Here is a 21,488-nt window from a genome sequence, read left to right on the forward strand (position 1 = left end):
CCCATACAAAATCAACCAATGCAATTATTATTGGGGGTGAACATCTTGTCAATTATTTGGAATGTAATGATGAACAGTTTATGGTTGACCTATTTAAAAAAAGTCAGATTCATAAACCTAAAAAAGCCAACAAAGCTAAAGAAATGCATGCCAGTAGCTAAATATATCACTATTCATCTTGCCTTCTGGTTTAGTTGAAATGGTATGTCTCGTTATTTGTACATTCGTATAACCTGAAACGCATAACAATTATTTGTGTTTCCATTTTATGCTACTTTGTACTTACTCCACTACAATTCAGAGGTAAATCGTGTGCTTTTACTACACTACATGTATGTAGTACCTTTAGTTATTTTGCAGATTTGGATTACTAATGTGAAATAAAATCAACACTTAAATATGACTTAGTTACACCTGGAGTAATTAGACGAGCTACCCTACAGTATACAAAGTAATTAAAACTTGCTGCACCTTTACCAGCTTTAATAAACACATTAAGGCATCAATGATTATAATCAAAAGATATATTGTTCTGAAATGGACAATCTGCATAATGAGTACATTTACTTTTTGTATTTGAAGTATATTTTGATGCTTATACTTTAGTAACATTTTGAATGCAGGACTTTTACTAACAGAGTTTTCCTACACCCGGGTACTTCTACTTTTAATGAAGTACAAGATCTGAGTACTTCTCCAACCTCTGGTAACCAGGCAAAGGCGAAAACGATGTCTCCCTGCACCACTAACCAAACATGGCTCAGTCATAAAAAGGCATTTCATCAAGATTGTACGATCCAACAACAACACAAACATCCTGCTCAGTACTGTCTGTGAACAGATTCATTGCACATCGATGCTGCATACTGTAGATTACTGTCATTGTACGGACAATACTGCATTCATACAAGATACGAGAGGATCGTTGTATGAAATGTATCCTGTAAACTGTGGTTTGTCCATGCATTGATAAAACCACAAGAGGGAGACAGTTTCCTTCTGGAAGTCATGAAATGGTGGCTTAAGGTCAACTAGCCATGGGTCTGAGTGAAATTAAAGCCTTTCATACCTCATTCACACCAACGGTGTTTCGGGGCCGGTTCGGAGCTGGAGCTTGAAAAGCACCGGGTTTTCCTCTTCACACCGCAGCGGAGCGGCCTCTTTGCTCCGGAATCCGGTTCGTTTCAAGCACCAAAAAAGTGTCCGGCCAGAGCAAAAGCACCACATACGTCACGCTTACGTCGAGGCGGGGGCAGATCAACTCCTGAACAACAACAAAAAGCCGGCGTTTTATCCAGCTTGTACACAACGATGGAGAAACTTAACAAGCAGCAGTGGTCCACTGAAGAGACCAGCTACCTACTGGGAATCTGGTCTTCCGAAGAGGTACAGAGGAAGCTGGAGCACAATCGGCCATTGTTGTTGTTGTCGGTGTCAGCTGTGAGGGGTTTTCGTTGGCTTTATGAAGCAGGCACGCAAACGGTTACGTCATGACGCAAACGATGACGCAATGACGCAGCACCAGTCGGACTCTGGGCGGTGTGAAAAGAGCCTCCGCTAAACCGAAGAACCGGTTCTGAACCTAAAAAGCTCTAGCACGGAGCTTGAACCGGAGTTGCGTTGGTGTGAATGAGGTATCAGTGCCTCAGTTTGTTCCAATGGCCACAAAAAGACATCCACTTTGTTTTGAACATATTTGTAATAGCTGCTTGAGAAAAAAGTCCTTTGGGATTAATAAAACATGTCTTTATTTGATTTAACGCGATAGCAATTTAATTAGTGGAAAATAGATGTTATCAAATTCATGTATACATCTAAGAGTTGAACACAATTCTTACAAAGACAAACCCCTAACCCTAACCCAAAAACTGGATCTATGTTGGTAATGTGATGTTTTTGTATTAGTTCAATGCAATATGGATATTCACATCACACATACAGTACAGCAAGTATTCCAAACAGCAAATGTTGAAAGTGTAGGCATCTTTATTTCTCAAACACGTGTAAAACTAACAGAGAAACAATTTCACAAGCTGAACACAGAGGACATTCTAAACTTCTGGTAAACACAATGTTACGATTATTGTGTTATGTCACGTTTTGTATGTCTTGTTTTGGGTGTTTTGCTGTTCTCCCTGTCATGTTTTCCTCTTGTTATATTGTCTGGTCCTTTTCCCTGTGTTTTTCCTCCTGTCGTTAGTTTCCCTGGTGTGTCTAGTTGTCTGATTGTGTTCCCATGGTGCCCCTGTGTTTTCTCCTCCCTCCTCACCTGTCTCTTGTTTGTTTGATTAGTCCTGGGTGTATTTAGGTTCTGCGTTTTCTGTTAGTCTTTGTGAGTTCCTTGAGAGTACTGTTTTGTCGAAGTTTGTTCCAGTAGCCTTGAAATAAAGGTATTTTTTCTGTTCATCTGCATTTGGGTCCTGCTTGCCTCACTCAACCCTGACAGAAGGAACTCACCAAATATGGGCCCAGCAGATCCTTTTGAGCAGGAATTGTTGGATTTTACTTTTTCTTTGGCTACCTGCTCTGATCAATGGATGGGAGCGTCCGGGGTTCAGCAGCGAGAGGCTGCTCTGGCAGCGGCGCACCAGATAACTATGGAGAAACCAGGCTTGGTGAGATTCTTGCCGGGCGGGATTTTGGATTTCCTCATGGTGTGTTATCCCCTGCCTGACAGCCCCAGGCCTACCAACTCCCGTTATGACACCACACGCATCGGTGTGGTCCGTTTGGAGTCAACCCTGGCTTCTGCCCCAGTGTTTGCTACAGTCCAGGAGCCATTCGCTGGTACTCGTCTGGCTTTTGGAGGTCCACGGAGCCTCCAAACGGCTCCTAAAGGAAGGAGTCGCAAGGCCAGGTTAGCAGCACGAGCCCAAAGGGCCATGGTTCCAGAACCGGTTCAGCCCCCAGCAGCCATGGTTACAGACCCAGTTCTGGCCCCAGCAGCCATGGTCCTTGCTCCAGAACCGGTCCCGGCAGCCATGGATTCGGCTCCAGAGCCGGCCCATACAGCCATGTTTCCGGCTCCAGAACCGGACCTTACAACCATGGCTCCGGCTCCAGAGCCGGCCCATTCAGCCATGTTTCCGGCTCCAGAACCGGACCTTACAGCCATGTTTCCGGCTCCAGAACCGGACCTTACAGCCATGTTTCCGGCTTCAGAACCGGACCTTACAGCCATGTTTCCGGCTTCAGAACCGGACCTTACAGCCATGATTCTGGCTTCAATTCCGGCTCCAGAGCCGGCCCATTCAGCCATGTTTCCGGCTCCAGAACCGGACCTTACAGCCATGTTTCCGGCTCCAGAACCGGACCGTACATCCATGTTTCCGTCTCCAGAACCGGACATTACAGCCATGATTCTGGCTTCAATTCCGGCCCCCGCAGCCATGGTTCCAGACCCAGCTCTTGCCCCAGCTGCCATAGTCCCATCTCTTGTCCCTTCTCTAGTCTCTTCTCGAGTTCCCCCTCTAGTCCCTTCCCTAGTCCCTTCCCAAGTCCCTTCCCTAGTCCCTTCCCAAGTCCCTTCCCTAGTCCCTTCTCTAGTCCCTTCTCCAGTCACACCTCTAGTCACTTCTCTAGTCACTTCTCAGGTACCAACTCTAGTCCCTCCTCTAGTCCCTCCTCTAGTCCCAACTATAGTCCCATCTCAAGTTTCCTCTCAAGTCCCCTCTCCAGTTTCCTCTCAAGTCCCCTCTCCAGTTCCCTCTCGAGTCCCCTCTCCAGTTTCCTCTCAAGCCCCCTCTCGAGTCCCCTCTCGAGTCCCCTCTCGAGTCCCCTGTCGAGTTCCCTCTCCACCAGTCCCAACTCAAGTTCCTACTGAAGTGCCGTTGGAGGTTCCGCTGGGGGTCCTGCCAACTCCATGTCTTGTCCCGTTGGGGGTCCCGCCGACTACTCTCCTGCCGGGGGTCCTGCCAACCCTAAGTCCTGTCCCGTTGGGGGTCCCGCCGACTGCGCTTCTGCCGGGGGTCCTGCCAACCCTGTGTCCTGTCCTGTTGGAGGTCCCGCCGACTGCTCTCCTGCCGGGGGTCCTGCCAATCCGGTGTCCTGTCCTGTTGGAGGTCCCGCCGACTGCTCTCCTGCCGGGGGTCCTGCCAATCCGGTGTCCTGTCCCGTTGGGGGTCCCGCCGACTGCCCTCCTGCCGGGGGTCCTGCCAACTCCTGGTCCTCTTCCGTGGGGGATCCTGCCGAGGCCTGTCCCACCGGCGCCGGTTCCTGTCCGGCCGACACCGGGTTCTGCCCGGCCCCCTGAGAGCCACGGTCTTCGCCCTCGAGCCCGGCCCCCTGAGAGCCGCGGTCTTCGCCCTCATGCTCGGCCCCCTGGTCCTTTTCCTCCTGTCGTTAGTTTCCCTGGTGTGTCTAGTTGTCTGATTGTGTTCACCTGGTGCCCCTGTGTTTTCTCCTCCCTCCTCACCTGTCTCTTGTTTGTTTGATTAGTCCTGGGTGTATTTAGGTTCTGTGTTTTCTGTTAGTCTTTGTGAGTTCCTTGTCGTATTTGGACGTTGTTCACGGGGTGAGAGTACTGTTTTGTCGAAGTTTGTTCCAGTAGCCTTGAAATAAAGGTATTTTTTCTGTTCATCTGCATTTGGGTCCTGCTTGCCTCACTCAACCCTGACACACAAGGCACCATCCAAGATCAACAATCAGTTGCATAGTCTGAGGACTGAAGTGTATGGTCAACATTATGTGCAAGGGTACATAAGTATACACGCCTACACACACACACACACACACACCCTGGGTTGGGGAGATCTGCTTTTTAACATACTTTGCCGCCGTTCCGTGGTCCAGCCCCGTCCTGCACTTTTTAACCAGTCTTTTAAAACAGTCTTGTTCTAACAGAGCTTTTATAATGCTTTTAAAAGGGTTTTTATAAGGTCTTTGTTGGGCTATGTTTATGGAGTTTTTTTTAAACACACTCATTTACCGAGAGCCAGTGCACCACGCAGGGCTCCTCCGGAGCCCTACGCTCTTCCATAACCTAACCCAAAAACTGGATCTATGTTGGTAATGTGATGTTTTTTTTTAATTCAATGCAATATGGATATTCACATCACACATACAGTACAGCAAGTATTCCAAACAGCAAATGTTGAACGTTTAGGCATCTTTATTTCTCAAACACGTGTAAAACTAACAGAGAAACGTGATAATTTCACAAGCTGAACACAGAAGACATTCTTAACTTCTGGTAAACACAAGGCACCATCCAAGATCAACAATCAGTTACAAAGTCTGAGGACTGAAGTGAGTGGTCAACATTATGTGCAAGGGTACATAAGTATTCTCTTATCCTGCAATATGTGCTTATATGACACCAACACAAATTTGGCCAAGTCGGTGGTCTGGAAACTAACTTCTCCTGTCAATATTCTTTAGAAGAGGATCCAAGGCAAGACAGCATCATCATAAATACTTTAACATTTGATTAGATTGATAAAATCACAGCAGCAGTGTTTCATTGCAACATAGACAATTACTTCAAATGTCTAGGTAGTACAGTACTCGAAAGAATCAGCTCTGCTCTTTGCAGCCTACAATATTCAATCTGACCCCCTCTTCTCAAACAAACACAGAAGAGGTGCCTTTGGTGAGATGTACAATGGTTCAACATTTCCCGAATATAATTAGGATTCAATAATACAAAAACAGTCTTTTACATCACCACTGAAATAAATCTTAAAAGCTATGGTTATCAGAGACACTGAGATGTGTCTTGGTGACATAGTGAATATTCATCTCTGAGTAGCTTTCGTACAGATTTGACCCTGATGCAGTGGTTGCATTACTTCACCAAACACATACAGTTTGTACTAATACACTAAAATATGCTTCAAGCAGTCCCTCTAGGAGTAAGATTAAGAGCAACATCTTTTTTTCTTCTGATGTCCCTGCATGTGATGTATTTTTCTGGGTCATGTGCATGTTCACATTTTTCCTAGGGCCAGTATTATCTACAAGGGTTAGGCTTCACATATTCCATTTTAACACAGGTCATATGAATACATAAAAAACACATGTTGTCTACACATCTCTAGTTACTATTAAAAGCAGAACAAATAAACGGCTTTACATTTGCTCAGATAAGGTGACATAAACCAGAGTGGGTTTGGTCTCAGTTATTTCAACACACACACACACACAGTTAGAAACAAAGTGCTTGACTTGAGACAGATGCTTAAACAAAATTACAACCAAGACACAGCAAAACTGCTGCGAAATCTACAGAATAGAAATGATTGCATATATGTCTCAGCATCTACTCGTGATTTGTGTACTGAGGTCATTTTATTGTATCAGGAACAAATTCCTTTAAACAATCCGCTCGTATCCTAAAAAAGTCAATAAAGAATGTGCAATTTTCTGCTCAAATATCAGTATTAGAGCATACAAAGTATTTATGATAGGCAAACGTTTTTTGGCTGTAACGTATAAAACACTGATAAACTCACTAGAAAAGCCTTAAATGTATTGTAAAAGGTTTGCTTTGCCTTCTTTTAGATCCAAAGAGACCTAGCTTTGTGCTCATGAAACAAAACTAAATATGCTAAAATACATCTAAAAATGTCCGACATGTACATGATCTGCTGTTTTGATTAAAGATTTGCAAAGTATAAAAACACACAAACACTGCTACAGATACAAGTCAAGGTAACATCTTTTTTTTCTTTTGACTAAAGTGAAAATATTTTGGATAATTCTATGACAGTAGTGATTGAGAATCATAAACCATGGGCTCCATTTTGAGGTAATCAAGATGATCGAGATGAAGCAACTATAAACTCTATTGCTTCAATATGTGAGCAAATATGATCCAAAACATCCAAAATAAGTGTACGTCTCATGGGCTGTGATGTGCAAAATACCCTAACGTCTTCGCCCTCCTTCAAAAGCGTGGTGCTCCTCGTGTGCTAAAATACAAGCAAAACAACAATTACTCACGTCTGTCATTGTCAACCGCCTCAAAATAGCATTATGTCGTTGAAGAAAACACTCACGTTTGTAAAACACAGCTTTAAAAGGGATATTGGGAAGGAGCTCATTGATCCTGCTTAAGATGTTTGAATCGTTAGCACAAGAAGCGTTTCCGTTCCAGACCTGAAACACATCTTCTCTGTCTCTTACGCTGACGCTGACACCCACTACTTCATCATCTGCAAGAATGAGAGCAGATGAGGATGAGATTCATGCAACTTAGTTAAAGTATTTTATATGCAAAATGTAAGGCTCTGAAAAAGCCTCTTGATTTTAACATAACTCAATCAAGAAACTGACCTGAGGGACAATAATCACTGAACTGCTCTCCAATAATAGCCAAAAGCAACTCCTTCCACACAACAGGCTGAAAAACAAAAGACAACATAGTTAAAAGAACATATAAGTAATAAGTAAATTGTACATAAATGTATTGATAATGTCACTTACAGTGCATTCCTTGGGTACTTTCATCTTCCAGACACCACCTTTAGCATTGCTTTCTTCCTCCCTAGATGGAAACAATAAAACAGTGTTACACAAATCAATTAGCTTCAAACACTACGAGCCCATACATGCTGTATTGCTACATTTAAACTTACCAGAGTGGTTTTCTTTCTCCTCTCATCAGATGATAGCTACATCTCATTGGCAAGCTGGAGACGCTGGGTATGTTGTTGTAAACTCTCCAAAAGTTCTAATCCAGGGTCAACGAGGAAGGGAAGACAAAACATGTTTTATTGAGCTCTTTACTGGCACAGGGAGGGCACACTTGGCCGTGTTAATGTATCACATTTGTTACGATGTAGAAAATCACTGCGAAAGGTCTTTTCCTCATTGCCCTTAACCACACACACACTCTTTATCCAACATCGATGTGGTTACGTATTTATGAAGTGGTACTTGAGCTCTATAACAGGTTGCCATACTCACATAATAATAATGGCAGTAATCAGTCATTTGGTAACTATACAGATGTACAGCAGGGGTTACGATGTCAACATTTTTAACACATGCTATGTAGCTCTCTAAACTCGTTATTAGTAAGGAGATAATGACACACACCAATGCCAACAGTGCATTTGAAAACAACATGTATTGCTATTGAACCTTCAGATTTCCCCCCATAATGCTATTGTTTGCTATTGAAATGTGTCAATACCTCCACACTTAATGTAGAGGTTATGAAACTATTCAAGATTGTAAAGACTCTCACCTGGACGGTCTCTACGGTGTAGATTTTCTTCAAGTTTGACTCACATTCAGCTGCTGTAGTTCCTGGGAGAGATCTAACAAAAATAAATAATAATTTATGTGAATTTAGAAGTCAAAAGCTTGTTCAGAATGCAGTTCCTCTTATCTTATCTAGCTTAGCATGGTCCTAATGCATTATTTCCAGTGCTACATTACTCAGACATTTTTCAGCTGTTTGCTGAGCAGGGGGGGGGGGTGTTATCAAATGACAAATGATCCAGTAAACAACACTGACCCCGTTTGAACACAGCACCCTCTGACTTCTACATGCTTGTGTAACTCAACTCACGGTCACCTGTTAACCTCTGTTGCTGTTGCCTAACATTCATTCTGAAATAACTCTTAATATAATAACTTTAAATTGGGAAGTTTTTATAAAGCAATGGCTTGGTAAGTTTTAACTAAACACAAATTTAAACAAAAACAAAAAGTTATAAACAGTCAACAAAAGCAACAGACACATGAGGAGTGACACCATTAGTTTTTAACACATTTCTTATAACGGCTCCGGATGAGCTGACCTTGTTTTAAATAGTTATTATGATTAACCAGTTATTAATAAGTACGCCCTTTTGTTTCCTTTATGATTCTTCCAAGAAGAGCAAGTATGTAGCCTAGGTCAGAGAAAAAACAACAACAAAAGCTGCCATTACAAAATTTCAAGGAACTGTTTGTTGTTATGTTATTATTATGCCATTTAATAAACCAGACAATACCTAAATCGCTGTTAAACACACAATATGTGTTCTGGGTTGGACAAAATGCCGATTTATAGCAGGCCTGATACATTGTGATGTCTCTTCTTTGTTCTCATCAAAAGGTCAGCAACAAAGAGTTCCCCTACTTGACACTCAGGATGACTAATATAACGATCAAGGGAAACAAATACACAAGCAGTGTCTTACCTATCAAGCCAGAAGGTCCAAGAAGAATGTAAAGGCAGAGTGTCGTTGTCATTGTCCCTTAAAATCCTCCCTAAATCTTTGTTGTTGTTGTGAATGTTGTGCTCCAGCAGACTGGGGCTGGATGGTGTGCTCAGTTGTAATGCAGCTACAGGAACTGCCATTGTTTCCTCTTTAAACCCGAAAGACTTCGTAAAAACTAGCCGGTCTCTTGTGCAGATGTTTCACCCGGGCTGTCGTTATATATATAGGTTGGTAGGGTAAAATTAACCCCGATCAGCTGTTGAATCATTGGACGCTCCACCGGTTTGCACCGTCACAACAGAGAAGCGATGACGCTCGCTGACCGTGATCTGTGAGAGACCCAGAAGTTTCTGTCACTGAAGTCCACAGATACTTTAATTGAAACTACATATAGTGCTATAATAATAAACACTATTTCAATGAAGACTTATATTCCGGTTATGTGAGGGCATTCAAATCAAATGCTTTGTTGATCTCAGACAAACCCCCCAGAAAGTGCGCCGGAAGTTGAGGCACATTTCGTAGTGGTCAAATGGCGGTACTACAACTTTCGTGACGTCAGACCCAAAAATACTTTTCCCATTCACTTACATTGGGAAAGAGACGTCTGTACTTCCCCAGATATTTTTTTGTAACTATCAACTACCCAATACAATATATGTACAATATAAATACAATATTTGTATAGCCTTTAGCCGACCAGCGGTGTCAAAAAGTTGTAAAATGCGATAAAAGCTGAATCCAGAGTTATTTTCTCTCTCCATTCTGACTGAACCGAGAGAGGGACATCGGAGGCGGGGCTTAAGGGAAAACTCAAGTGCGCATGCTCTATGGGCCCATGTACTTTAGCTCTCGAAAGGCAGGCTATTTTGGCTTATCGCCACTGAGCAACTTTCATAGGAATGAACGGGGTCCCGCTCCAGTTGTCATCCATGATCTCACCAAGCATTACAACAACATAGTATCACTATTAAAAACAGTATGATGAAAAAACTAATTATGTAACATATATTTAAATGAATTTTGGATTAATAACTGTATTATTATCTTTTTCTTTATGAGAATGTATTTATTTAATGTAATTTCGTTTGACTTTATATGTCTACCCCTGATGTGAATGTTTGTGTACACAAATGATATGATGTTCAAAAATGTTCTTTCATAAAAAGAAAAATCCATGATCTGAGGTTGAACTGCAATCTTCTGTTTATGTGAATACGTCGTTTTGTGACATGCGCAGTCCGCCCTACCAGCAGCTTTGTTGGGTTGCTACATGCTACTGCTAACTAACAAGTATTTCCTGCCTGTGACTGGACACAGCTATGGACATCGACGCGTTATTGGAGGCGTTTCAAGGTAATATTTACAGTTATTTAAACAAAGGCTATGTTTGTGTGAATGATTTTTGAAATGTGTTGTTATGCCTTGAAAGAATGCCTTAATTCTTGCTAAATACATTACGTGCATTACCGTAATTTAGCTTACTAACAGCGATTAGCGTTGAGAATAAGCACCTAGGGACAATCTGATCTGTCTCTGCATGGCCTAGTTAGTGTAATGTTATTCTCCGCAGGAAATACATTCACTGCTTGCTACACTTTTGACCTATTTATTACCGGATTGATAGATTATGTAAACAGCTAGCTGGGTAGCATCACAAAACACAAGCTAACTTGACCAACTTTTGCAAGAACTTTCCAGTTAGGAAACTCAAATTGGTGTTTGACGATTATATGATGTTGTGTTTAACTTGTTTTCCTTGCCTCTCCAGCAAATTATTCACTAAGTAATTGACACGACAATAATTTGATCATTGTAAGAGTAGAATCAATATGCCTGAAGTAGCATGAAATGAAATGTGGTTTAACAGTTTTGCAGAATAATTTCCAGAACAAATTCATATCTAATTGCAGAAAGGGCTTCTGGCTTGTTTTTGAAAAGTTCCACTTTTAGGTTAATGTTAATACAGGTAAAACAATCTTTGGTTCAACTTACTATGTTGTTGTTATTTTGCATGTGGGCACTTACAGAATTTGAGAAGAAAGGCAAGAATGAGACCTGTCCTGAACTAGAGCAATTCTTGGGTCATGTTGCCAAGACGGGGCAACCAATGTGAGTAGTAATTCACACACAGACATCAGATCTACTGTATGAGAAACCTGCCTGTTGGACTCATTCTGATTCTTATCAAGCTTTTTGTTTAATTCTTTCCAAAACTTTTCATTTTTTCGGTATGACATGCAGTCTTGCATTTCCAATATTTTTCCAGGATCTCATGGTCGCAGTTCAAAACGTACTTTGTGTTTAAATTGGAAAAAGTCATGGATGATTTCCACGCTTCAACACCAGAACATAGAGCGCCACATAATCCCAATGTGGACTATGTTCCCTTCGAAGAGATGAAGACGAGGATCTTAAAAATAGTGGATGGTTACCATGGGTGAGTAAAGCTGATAATAAGCCACTTTACAAACTGCAAGCAACCCCCAGGGGTGCCCAACCTTTTTTGAACCGAGAGCTACTTTTAAAGTTGCCAGTCTGCCGAGATCTACCAGTCCAAATAGAGAGGCGTAGCCATTACTGACAGCCTACTACCAGGTAAATACACACTGCTACTTGTATAAATCTGACCTTTGTACAATTAATACTCCATAAAATACTGCAGATCCTTTATCTTACCTCTTTCTAATCTACACACATACAAGTATTTAACTGAAGTGACACAACAGTGTTGTTGATACAGAGTTGGAGTTTATTCACACGTCACTACAGTGGGTAATGTCTTCAAGAAACATTGAACAGTGCTGCCACATATGACACAGGAAAAAAAGAAAAGACTCTGAACCCTTTCTTTGCCATTACAATTAGGCTTACTAATAAGACAACTCAGATCTGAAGCTACTCAGGAATCTGCTGCCAAAGTGCAATAAAAAAGACTAAATTAATAGAATCAACCCCTTTTTTGTTGCATTTTAGTAGAGTATAAAAATAAATGCCTTTAAAATAGGATGCAAGCAACACTAGTTTCTTAACCTGAATTGATGATAGACTATAATCAATTTAAGTTTGCATTCTTATACCATATTGTACAATAATTGTAATGAATAAGTTCAAACAAACTAAAACTTACAGCTGATTAATAACGGTATCCAACTTGAGTTTTTATTATATCAAAAACCTGTTGAAATGCTTCTGTTATTTTTACTGTCCCCCAAAAGCGCGTCGCAGCCTCCAGGAAAGCTTCTTTCACAACTTTGCCGTCTTTGAAAGACTTCATGTGTTTCGCAAGAACGTGACTGACACGATAAGATGCTCTGGTAGCAGCCTTGCTCTTGTTGTTGGGCCTGGTGAAAATGGACTGCTGTGCATTTAGCTGTCCTTTCAGGCCCCTCCCCTTTTGGAGCGTAGGGCAAAATTAGGAGGGAATTCCGTCTCGTAGCGTTTGTGCACTGTTTTGAAATGCCGCTCCTAAATTACCCTTCTTCGATAAAGCCACACTCGCATTGCAGATGAGACAGATGGACTTTGAATTGGAATAGATACAAAAATAATGATCCTCCCACTCGGAGTGAAAATTATATATTTGGTGCTTTTTTGCTTCTGCCATAATTGCTGTGTTGTGTGTGTGTGCGGACTGTCACTCCTGGGGGGTATACTACGAAGCAGGATTTTCACTTAGCCGGCTAAATTCAGGGAAAACTCCGGCTTTCCGGTCCTACGAAGCTGGTTCTCTTTTTAGCAGGCTAGATCTCCATGGTAACTTATGCTAAGCGGCTAACCTGGTCGGGACCAGGTTAGGTTGCAGGCTAAGAGCTCAACTCAGTGAAAGCACTGCCTGCTGACCAATCAGAGCTCAGTGTGCGGAGTTTCAAGCGATCAAGTCATATTACAGGAGAAAGGAAATACAGAAAAGCTGCCGTCGCAGGAAAGACGGCCGGCAAAAATCACCGACTGTGTGAACGTGAACATTAATAGAATATCACCTCCCATCTTCAGAGCAATCTGACTATTATAACATTAGCGTTAAGAAAGCTTACTTAAATATCTGCCACAACATAGGCCTAAGTAACCGGATCAGAGTAACATTAAGTACAGTCCGCGGCATATCACTTCATAATGTATCATATTTTCTTATCTGAGTCAGCTGAGCCCTATCTGGCCGTGCAACACTCACAGTGTCACATACTGTATGCAGAAGTATTATTTTAAGCAACACATTAAGTTGACGAAACACTCGAGACAAATGTAATTAAAGTCAAATCGTGTTTTAGACGGGGCAGTGATATCATAAACCTGTTAATGTACGCATTCAAACACTTTTTCTTTTGCCAGCTGTATTCACCTTGCAGGTGCAGACTATGTGGCTTTTATCCTGGATAAAGTGTTTAAGTCATGGATGTTTAAAGTTTAACTTCTTCATTTTTGACTAGTATTAAAGTTCACTTTTCATTCAGGAAGTATGACGCTGCGCTGTCAGTGCGCTTCTCCATGATTGGTCGAATGCTCCAAATACCACCCCTTTCATGTGAACGCGCACCTAACTAGATAGGAAACGGCTGGCTTGAGCGATCCACTTGATAACCCGCGTCGTAGTACAGTTTAGCGAGAGCGCGTATGTTTTGGATTAGGCCAACCGGCTAACTCAAACATATCCAGGTTAGGTTGAACCAGCTTCGTAGTATAGGCCCCTGGACAACGTCAGCGAAATAGTGTCCACTTCCCACCAGCCACGCCCCCACACATGGGGTCACGCCGGCCAATCACAAAGCTTTGGTGCGTTCAAGTGCATTATTCTGGCACGGGAAGATTATGTTATAGGACATTAACGATAAAACAGAATATTGTTGTTCTATTTTTAGACACATCTCGCGATCGACTGGGAATCTCGCGATCGACTGGGAATCTCCCCGCGATCGACCGGTCGATCGCGATCGACTGGTTGGGCACCCTAGAAAACAGTCAAGATTCATAAATAATGTGTGACCCAGTCTGTTCAGATCGATCCAAGTTGTTTCTCATTCAGCGCTGCCAGGATTTGGCAGTGTTGATGCTGGCTGTAAAACGGCTATGTGTTGCTAATCCTAAAAATATCCCTTGATCACATTTCCAGAATCCCATTCACCATCCAGCGTCTATGTGAACTCCTTATGGACCCCAAGCGCAACTACACAGGGACACACAAGTTTCTCATGGGTTTAGAGAAGGTGAGAAATAAGTGTTTTTTCTAGAGATAAACAATATTCATGCATTTAGTTTGAACTATTTGAAACTTTGAATTAAATTCTAATACACACTATATATTTTTGTAATGTTTTGCAGAATGTAATGGTGGTCAGCTGTATGTACCCAGCATCAGAGTAAGTACATCAGCTGTTACACTTTTGCTCCCTTTTGCTCTGCTGCCTGCAGTGCTTCTGTAAAGCTGCTTCTGGTGCACATTGACAGCTCCCTTGACTTTGTTGATTCAGTCACAATTACAAAGTGACCATTAACAGCTGGTATTTGTTGTGCCTTTCTACTTCTTTCGAAGGAAAAATGGGGCATCCAGTGTAAACAGAATGAATGGAGTGATGTTTCCTGGTAACTCTTCTCTATATTCAGACAGGTGGGAGCCACATATTTGTCAATGATTGACTTCCACAAATATAAAATATGCCTCATACACCACACCACCATGTGGAAAGTTGAATGAGGCCACAGTAAGGGTGGATATAGCTTGCCTGTCATTTTGGGTTTTTACTATTTCTGCTGATTTGCCATTTTGTAATATGAATTGTGTGAGAAATTATGGCTAAAAGGTACTCTAAACTGACCTCTTGTTATTGCAGTCGAAATGTAAATGGACCAGACACACCAACACCGCTCACCAGACCAAAGCTGTCACAGGCGTCCTCACTTTCCTCCAACGGACTCCCAGACTGTACAATCAGTAAAGGGCCAGAGCCAACCACAGAGGGGGCGGAGGAGCATCTTAGGAGGTGAATGAAAAAAGTGTTGTACATATGAGTGTGAAGTGTACTAGTACCAACTCACCCTAATCTCTAGAAAGGTGGCCGCAACCATTTACATTCTGGAGAAAAACCCTATGTATTTCTTTAAACCAATCACAATTAAAACTGGGTGGTGCCAAGCGCAGGATGCAGCAAAAATATATAGTGGAAAAGAAGGAGGACGTTATGTTAAATTGTTTGTTTGGATGCAGAAACACTGATGATATCTGTCAAACCCTTACATCCATAATCACATGCTCTCAAGACCCCATCATTAAAAGACTATGCAGAATATGAGCTACTTATTGCGTTAAAAGTAAGTATATCATTTCACAAACTGATACCCTGTGTTTCTGTTCTTTCTGCAGTGATTCCTCGCCATCAGCAGGTGGTGTTACAACAAGCAGCGGGATAAAGAACAAACACCCCGAGGAGGAGGAAGAGGAGGAGGAGGAGGATTCTGAAGCTGACAAACGTGAGGTCAAGAGACTTAAGTTTGACCAAAAGAAAGAGGATGAAACGGGAAGTTTAGGAGAAAAGGAATCTTCTTGTTGTAAAGAGTCAGAGAGCTCGACAGAGACACCGGAGTCCTCAGAAGACAAAAGAGGAACATCTTGTAAAACACATACTGTTTCAGAGGATGATGGTAAGTGGGATCTTATCTGAAGGATGAATGAAAACATTATATGGTAGTAGCTTCTTAAATATGTATTTTTGTGGTTTTCCCTATACATATAAACAAAGGAATGACTCATTATTTATTTATTCCACACATGGCAGTTATTTTAAAATAAAACATGTACACTTATACTGGTTTTTAATTTTATTGTTTGCGCATTGTGGAAAGGAGCAGGCAGAAGAACATCTTATTTGACCTGCCCCTTCTTAAAAAATATATATGAAATAACCATAAAAAAGTAAAATAAAAGCAATATTCTTTCAGTCACAGCTGCTTAAAAATGCTGAAACTAATTACGCTTTCTTTATACATTTTCTTAAACATAAAAATGTTCTTCAAAGAATTCGGCAAAGAATTCCACTTCTTTACACCAACTACAGAGACACACATCTGCTTTAAAGTAGTGCGTGCAAACTGATGCTTGACATGTAATTTCCTCCTATGATGCTCATCCTTTGAAATGAAAACAAATTAGTTTTGTATATTTTCTGGCAGTATTCTGTTTTTTTCTTTATGCATAAGTAAAGCCGTCTGTAATTCTATAAAATCTTTACATTTTAACCTATAATGAAGATGACTGTTAGCAGCAGTCCTAATGTTGTCCCTTCTTGTCCTCAGAGCCCAGCAGCACACAGACAGGACTTTCTGAAGGGGAAGAAGAATCGTCTGAGAAGGTAAAGGACCCACGTCTGGCAGAGGACAGCACTGTGGATCCACCTGAGGCTCCACCAGAGAAGAGTCCAAGCGTTGAGGAGGAAAATACGGAGAGCAGCAGCAGCAGCGATGGTGAAGGTCTCCCCGGCGACAAGCAGCTCCCCTCTTCTAGTAGTTCACCTGACTTTTCAGCAGAGGGCAACGTTGACAGTTCAAACATTGCAAAGACTGAAACAGAGCACGAGGAAAATGACTAACTCGAGGCCGCCTGCCAACTGACTTTTTTTTTACACTGTATGATATCACACAAAGGGTATTTACTGTAGCACTGTGGACTTCAGGACCAGGACGGACCTCAGATCCCTCACTGAACGATCTTTTGTCCTTTTCAGTTTCAAATACTCAAGTCTACACATCAGCTGGTCGTAAAACTGGAAGGAAAGGATTTCAAGATTATGGAGACTTTTTTCACTGTTGACTAAAACTTTTTCTAACCCTTTATTCATTGATTTTTATATAAGCATTATAATTTAACCTTGATAAATGATGTATCGTAATTTCATTACTCTTAAGTCCTTTGGCATGTATTTCCAAAAAAGATACATTTAGCATTTTGAGTTGTGTCTTGGCCTTGGCATAGTTGTTTTGACTATTGTTCTGATGAATGTGTATGACCACATGCCATTAAGAATGCGCAGCAACACTTCATAGACGTCAGATTTTCTATGAAGCACTTGTATTGCTTATTCAAATTAAATCGCACTTGTTTTCATTAACCCCTTGAAGGATGTAGAAATGTCATAGTTTTGCTTTCTCACTTTAAACGGCCAATGTAAACACAAAATATTGCCACTAGTCACCAGTTTGGTTTTATAAATGAATGGTTTGGCCATTTCTGCATCAAAATCTGTCACACAACACAAAGTACTTTTACACTTTCTGTATGTAATACCTTAGTTGTACAAATATCTCTTTTGATAGCTTGGATTTTTACAGTACACATCTGTAAATGGTTTTTTGTAGACTTGTTATACATGTCCACTGCCTTCATAACACTGATAATTGCTGGAAATTGAGTGCTTGAGCTTGTATCATAGTATTCGTGGAAAGCAATAAATGCTAAAATTCAAAGTGTGGTATGCTTGGTTAATATTAAGGTGTTTTTTTCTTGACTTGCAAATCCAGTTTTGTTTCATAACTGCAGACCAATGAGGGCCACTGAATTATTTAGATTGACCTTTAGCCACGCTTGAGGTGTCCCCCTTGAAGTCTTCAACCTCTTTAGCTACATGGGCGACTCAACACCCCCAAAAAATCCTCTTGTCCAACACTATGTTCCCGACTGCTCACCTGTGAAACTAATCTGTCTTTAGCTGGACTTTGACTGGAATGCTGGAAAGATATTTTAAAGTTCTGATTGCACACCATACCATAATGAGCAACATGCATAATGAGCTTTTTTATATTTAAAGTTATTAAGCTAACATGCCTATGTACACACATTCATGAATCCCTGAGGTTGAATTATAATGGTCTCCTGATTTTTAATGTAGCGCCATCTGGTACAAACCTTTCCGATGCTTTGCTTTATGATCAAATTCTTGCAATTGATGTTGGTTGCTTATCTGATAAATGTGTTGATGCTAATACGCTACACTAGGTTGGTTAACAAGCTCAAATTAAACCTGCTTTGATATATATATATATATATATATATATATATAATAATTGTACGTGAGAATAATAATAATCACTTGAAGAAAATATCTAGTGACACCTCATATAGCCTTGACACTTATAAGCTATGATTATCACTATCCTGTCATCAGCAGAGGAAGGTATTAGACCAGTCCAAGCTCTCGCCTGTCAACAATGACCACCACTAACAATGACACTCTTATTGTTATGTCAATGCAGGTATTTCCAAATTTCCATTGAGTCATTTGCTGACCAACACTGAAATGCTTTCTGGATGTTTCCACCCATCTTCCTAAAACACATAATTACCCTCTTGGTGCCTAGTTGTAATACCCCTCATCAGTGAATTTAGCTACATTTATTATAGGCTTCAGTGAGACTGCAGCAGTCGGGTAAACAGTAATCAGGGTAGCAGAAAATAACATGGCTTATGAAGGTCAAAGCTGTCACGGATAACAAGACTCTTGGCCTGTGTGAACCCCGAGTTTACTTTAGCGTCTTTAACATCAAACACCACCAAGTCTTTAGACATACTGTGCAAACATATATTCATAACGTTTGTGTGTTTATACAAAGCTAACAGATGTATTTTCTAGCTTAAGTAGGAAGTAGGGCCACAAAGAAATCCACTCATGATCTGTCTGAACTAAATTATTTGAGCCATTTCCAATCCTTTATAATATGATCCATACCAGTCCTCCTGACTACAATAACAATTCCACTAGTGTGGACTATTTCTATAATTTTGAAACATTTGCACTAAGTTTGTTGCAACAATTGGGGCGATAGATATCTGAGGGCTCCGTGGATGTCGTAATGTAGAGGCAAGCTTTAAAAGTCACCACGGTCAAACTGTTTCATGTAATGTATGGGTCAATGGGTCGGCGTCTGAGCGAGGACAGTGACCCAGACATGGAAATCGATGTGGCACAGCCGTTCTTATTAAACATCCATGGGCACATCTGCAAGAATAGTACACAAATAAATGTGTTATGAGGTGCCAAAGTGGGACTCTTCGTGCACACGTTTAAGGGATTTTTTGGTGTAAAAGATAACAAGGAGGCTGCAGATGTGTGTTCTTCAATATTTTAGTAACAATTTATTGAGGAAATGATTGGCAGATAAATCCCATACTGAAAGCTATGCGTTGTTTTATCCGTGCATATTTCTTTATATGATGAATGATATGCTATAACATATAGTGAGAGCAAAAGCTTTTGTAACTTATTTTCTGTCCCTCAAAGTCTATTTATCAACTGAAAAAGGCCTGCCAAGGAAAGCTGGCTGAAAAATGCAATCTGCTGACCCCAGACCAAATGGTTGACCGGATATTTGAGTGGGTCGATGAAAATGGAGATGGTGAGTGTTTGTCACAGATTTCTGACAGCTTAAAATGCTTCATGAATGATTCAAAGGGTCTGTGTCAGGCTGCTGTAATGGCTTTGTGGGATGATAAGGGTAATGTGTGCCCAGATAAAAGGAAGTTTTGTGTCATGGCTGTGCAACGGTCGTCGTCTCCATACCACCATTTTGTCAACTCAGATGATGTTGCAGATGGACATGCAGTGTTGTGTTATATTGCAGTTTCTCTGTATGTAAAAGACAAAAGTTAGCCTGACATTGTTTACAAAATAACGCTTGTTAAGGGGCAACCTCTTTATTTTGATTGGTTTAGGTTCAACACTTTGATAATATTAGATTTGACCATATTTACCTACGGTCTTACACAGCTTGTAGAAAAGGCCCGAAAGTTATAGTTATTGATATATATATATATATTATTTTATTATACAGAGTTGATACCTGTTAAGTTGTGCCTTCATAGTGGGGAGGGGCTAACCCAAGTGGTTTGGATGACGTCACACATCAGAGGGTAATGTGCGTCAGTAGTTGCAGGAAAGTTAAGCCGTCTTAAGTTTCGTATTGTGTGCGTAAATTAACGAAAAACCACACACAGACAAATATCTGTATGTCTGCCTAAATAAGTAAAGAAGTCAAGCCTCATCTTAGCTCCTCATTTCCTCTATTCTGGACCTTTGGCATTAAGTGGTGTTCTGGCCGACACACCTGGGTGAACCTAGTGATAGACACAAAACTAGTGCCAACACTGAGTTATCTCTAACTCTCCACTACATTGATGGTCCTTCGAGCCGGATCACAAGGTTTACGTCAGAGATGGAACCATTACCAGGGTATGAGGCCTATGGTGCACGTCCTAGAAGGCAAACCCGCCTTCCAACGCGATATGCAGACTATGATGTGGATCATCTAGGATACATTATTCGCTCAGACATGGTGTTGTGTACCTGTCGTTCCTGATGGCCCGCTCTAGAGTTGCTCCTAAGCGCTTCCACTCCATGCCCCGACTGGAACTCTGTGCTGCACTCACTGGAAGGACTGGAGGTACGTTGATTCCGCAAGGAACTCAGCAGATGACGCGACACGTGGTAAGAAGTTGAAGGAGCTCATAGAGACCAATAGATGGAGCCAGGGACCCCCCTTTCTCCTGCTGAGTCCAGACTCGTGGCCAGAGGATCCAGCCGTTCACCAAACAGAAGATGCCTCAGAGCTGCGCAAGTCTACTTTCTGTGGAGTTACCGCAGTAGCATCAAGTCAGCCTATTGCAGACCCCAGTCATCCCAACTCCGAAGGAGTTGCTGGAGGTGACAGTACTGGAGCTGCATGGGGAGGCCAAATCCAACGACCCCCCTACTGCTGAAGACTTCCGTCAAGCTGAGCGGTTGATCTTCCAGAGGGTTCAGAGGGATAGCTTCCCACTAGAGTGCAGCCTACTGAAAGCTGGTAAGCCAGTTCTTCGAAGCAGTCGACTCCTCACTCTGTCTCCGGAGTTAGATGAGAGTGGAGAACTCATCCATGTTGGAGGAAGACTACGTCGGGCAGAAGACCTGGAACTGACAGCTCTTCACCCTATCATCCTAGACCCAGGTCATTGGATGACTAAGCTTCTGATCCAAGACTTTGACAGCCGTTTACACCATCCCGGCCCAGAGAGGGTGTTCGCTGAGTTACGACGCTCCTTCTGGATCTTGAGAGGGCGTGAGGCAGTTCGGCGCTACCAGCACTCCTGTGCTGACTGTCAGCGATGGAGGGCCAAACCAGCAGTACCCAAGATGGCTGACCTTCCAGCAGCCCGTCTGCGCCTATTCAAGCCTCCTTTCTTTTCTACGGGCATGGACTGCTTTGGGCCTTTCCAGGTCAAGGTGGGTCGACGCTTAGAGAAGAGATGGGGAATCATCTTCAAGTGCCTCACCACCAGAGCGGTGTACTTGGACCTCCTTACCGCCATTAGTT

General features: G+C 41.8%; 2 protein-coding genes across 4 annotated transcripts; one reads left to right on the forward strand and one right to left on the reverse strand.

Moving 5' to 3' along the window:
- Positions 1-5,092: 5,092 nt before the first annotated feature.
- Positions 5,093-9,640, reverse strand: LOC117543079 (eukaryotic translation initiation factor 4E type 3-like). Its single transcript, XM_034211134.1, has 7 exons — positions 9,135-9,640; positions 8,192-8,264; positions 7,578-7,672; positions 7,426-7,486; positions 7,276-7,342; positions 6,999-7,154; positions 5,093-6,911 (listed from the first exon to the last, which is right to left on the reverse strand). The coding sequence occupies exons 1-7, from the start codon at positions 9,293-9,295 to the stop codon at positions 6,868-6,870; spliced, it is 657 nt and encodes a 218-aa protein (XP_034067025.1). The 5' UTR covers positions 9,296-9,640; the 3' UTR covers positions 5,093-6,867.
- Positions 9,641-10,387: 747 nt separating this feature from the next.
- On the forward strand, positions 10,388-17,609 carry LOC117543078 (serine/threonine-protein phosphatase 4 regulatory subunit 2-A-like). 3 transcript variants are annotated; one of them, XM_034211132.1, is made up of 9 exons: positions 10,388-10,511; positions 11,186-11,267; positions 11,400-11,595; positions 14,266-14,359; positions 14,475-14,512; positions 14,686-14,760; positions 14,984-15,133; positions 15,514-15,791; positions 16,443-17,609. In XM_034211132.1, the coding sequence occupies exons 2-9, from the start codon at positions 11,243-11,245 to the stop codon at positions 16,733-16,735; spliced, it is 1,149 nt and encodes a 382-aa protein (XP_034067023.1). In that variant the 5' UTR covers positions 10,388-10,511; positions 11,186-11,242; the 3' UTR covers positions 16,736-17,609. The 3 variants fall into 3 exon arrangements, with proteins under 3 accessions (XP_034067023.1, XP_034067022.1, XP_034067024.1); XM_034211131.1 differs by having other exon boundaries at positions 11,425-11,595; XM_034211133.1 differs by lacking the exon at positions 14,686-14,760 and having other exon boundaries at positions 11,425-11,595.
- Positions 17,610-21,488: the final 3,879 nt, after the last annotated feature.

This window comes from Gymnodraco acuticeps, unplaced genomic scaffold (genome assembly GCF_902827175.1).
Source record: "Gymnodraco acuticeps unplaced genomic scaffold, fGymAcu1.1, whole genome shotgun sequence".
Classification (NCBI taxonomy): Eukaryota; Metazoa; Chordata; class Actinopteri; order Perciformes; family Bathydraconidae; genus Gymnodraco; species Gymnodraco acuticeps.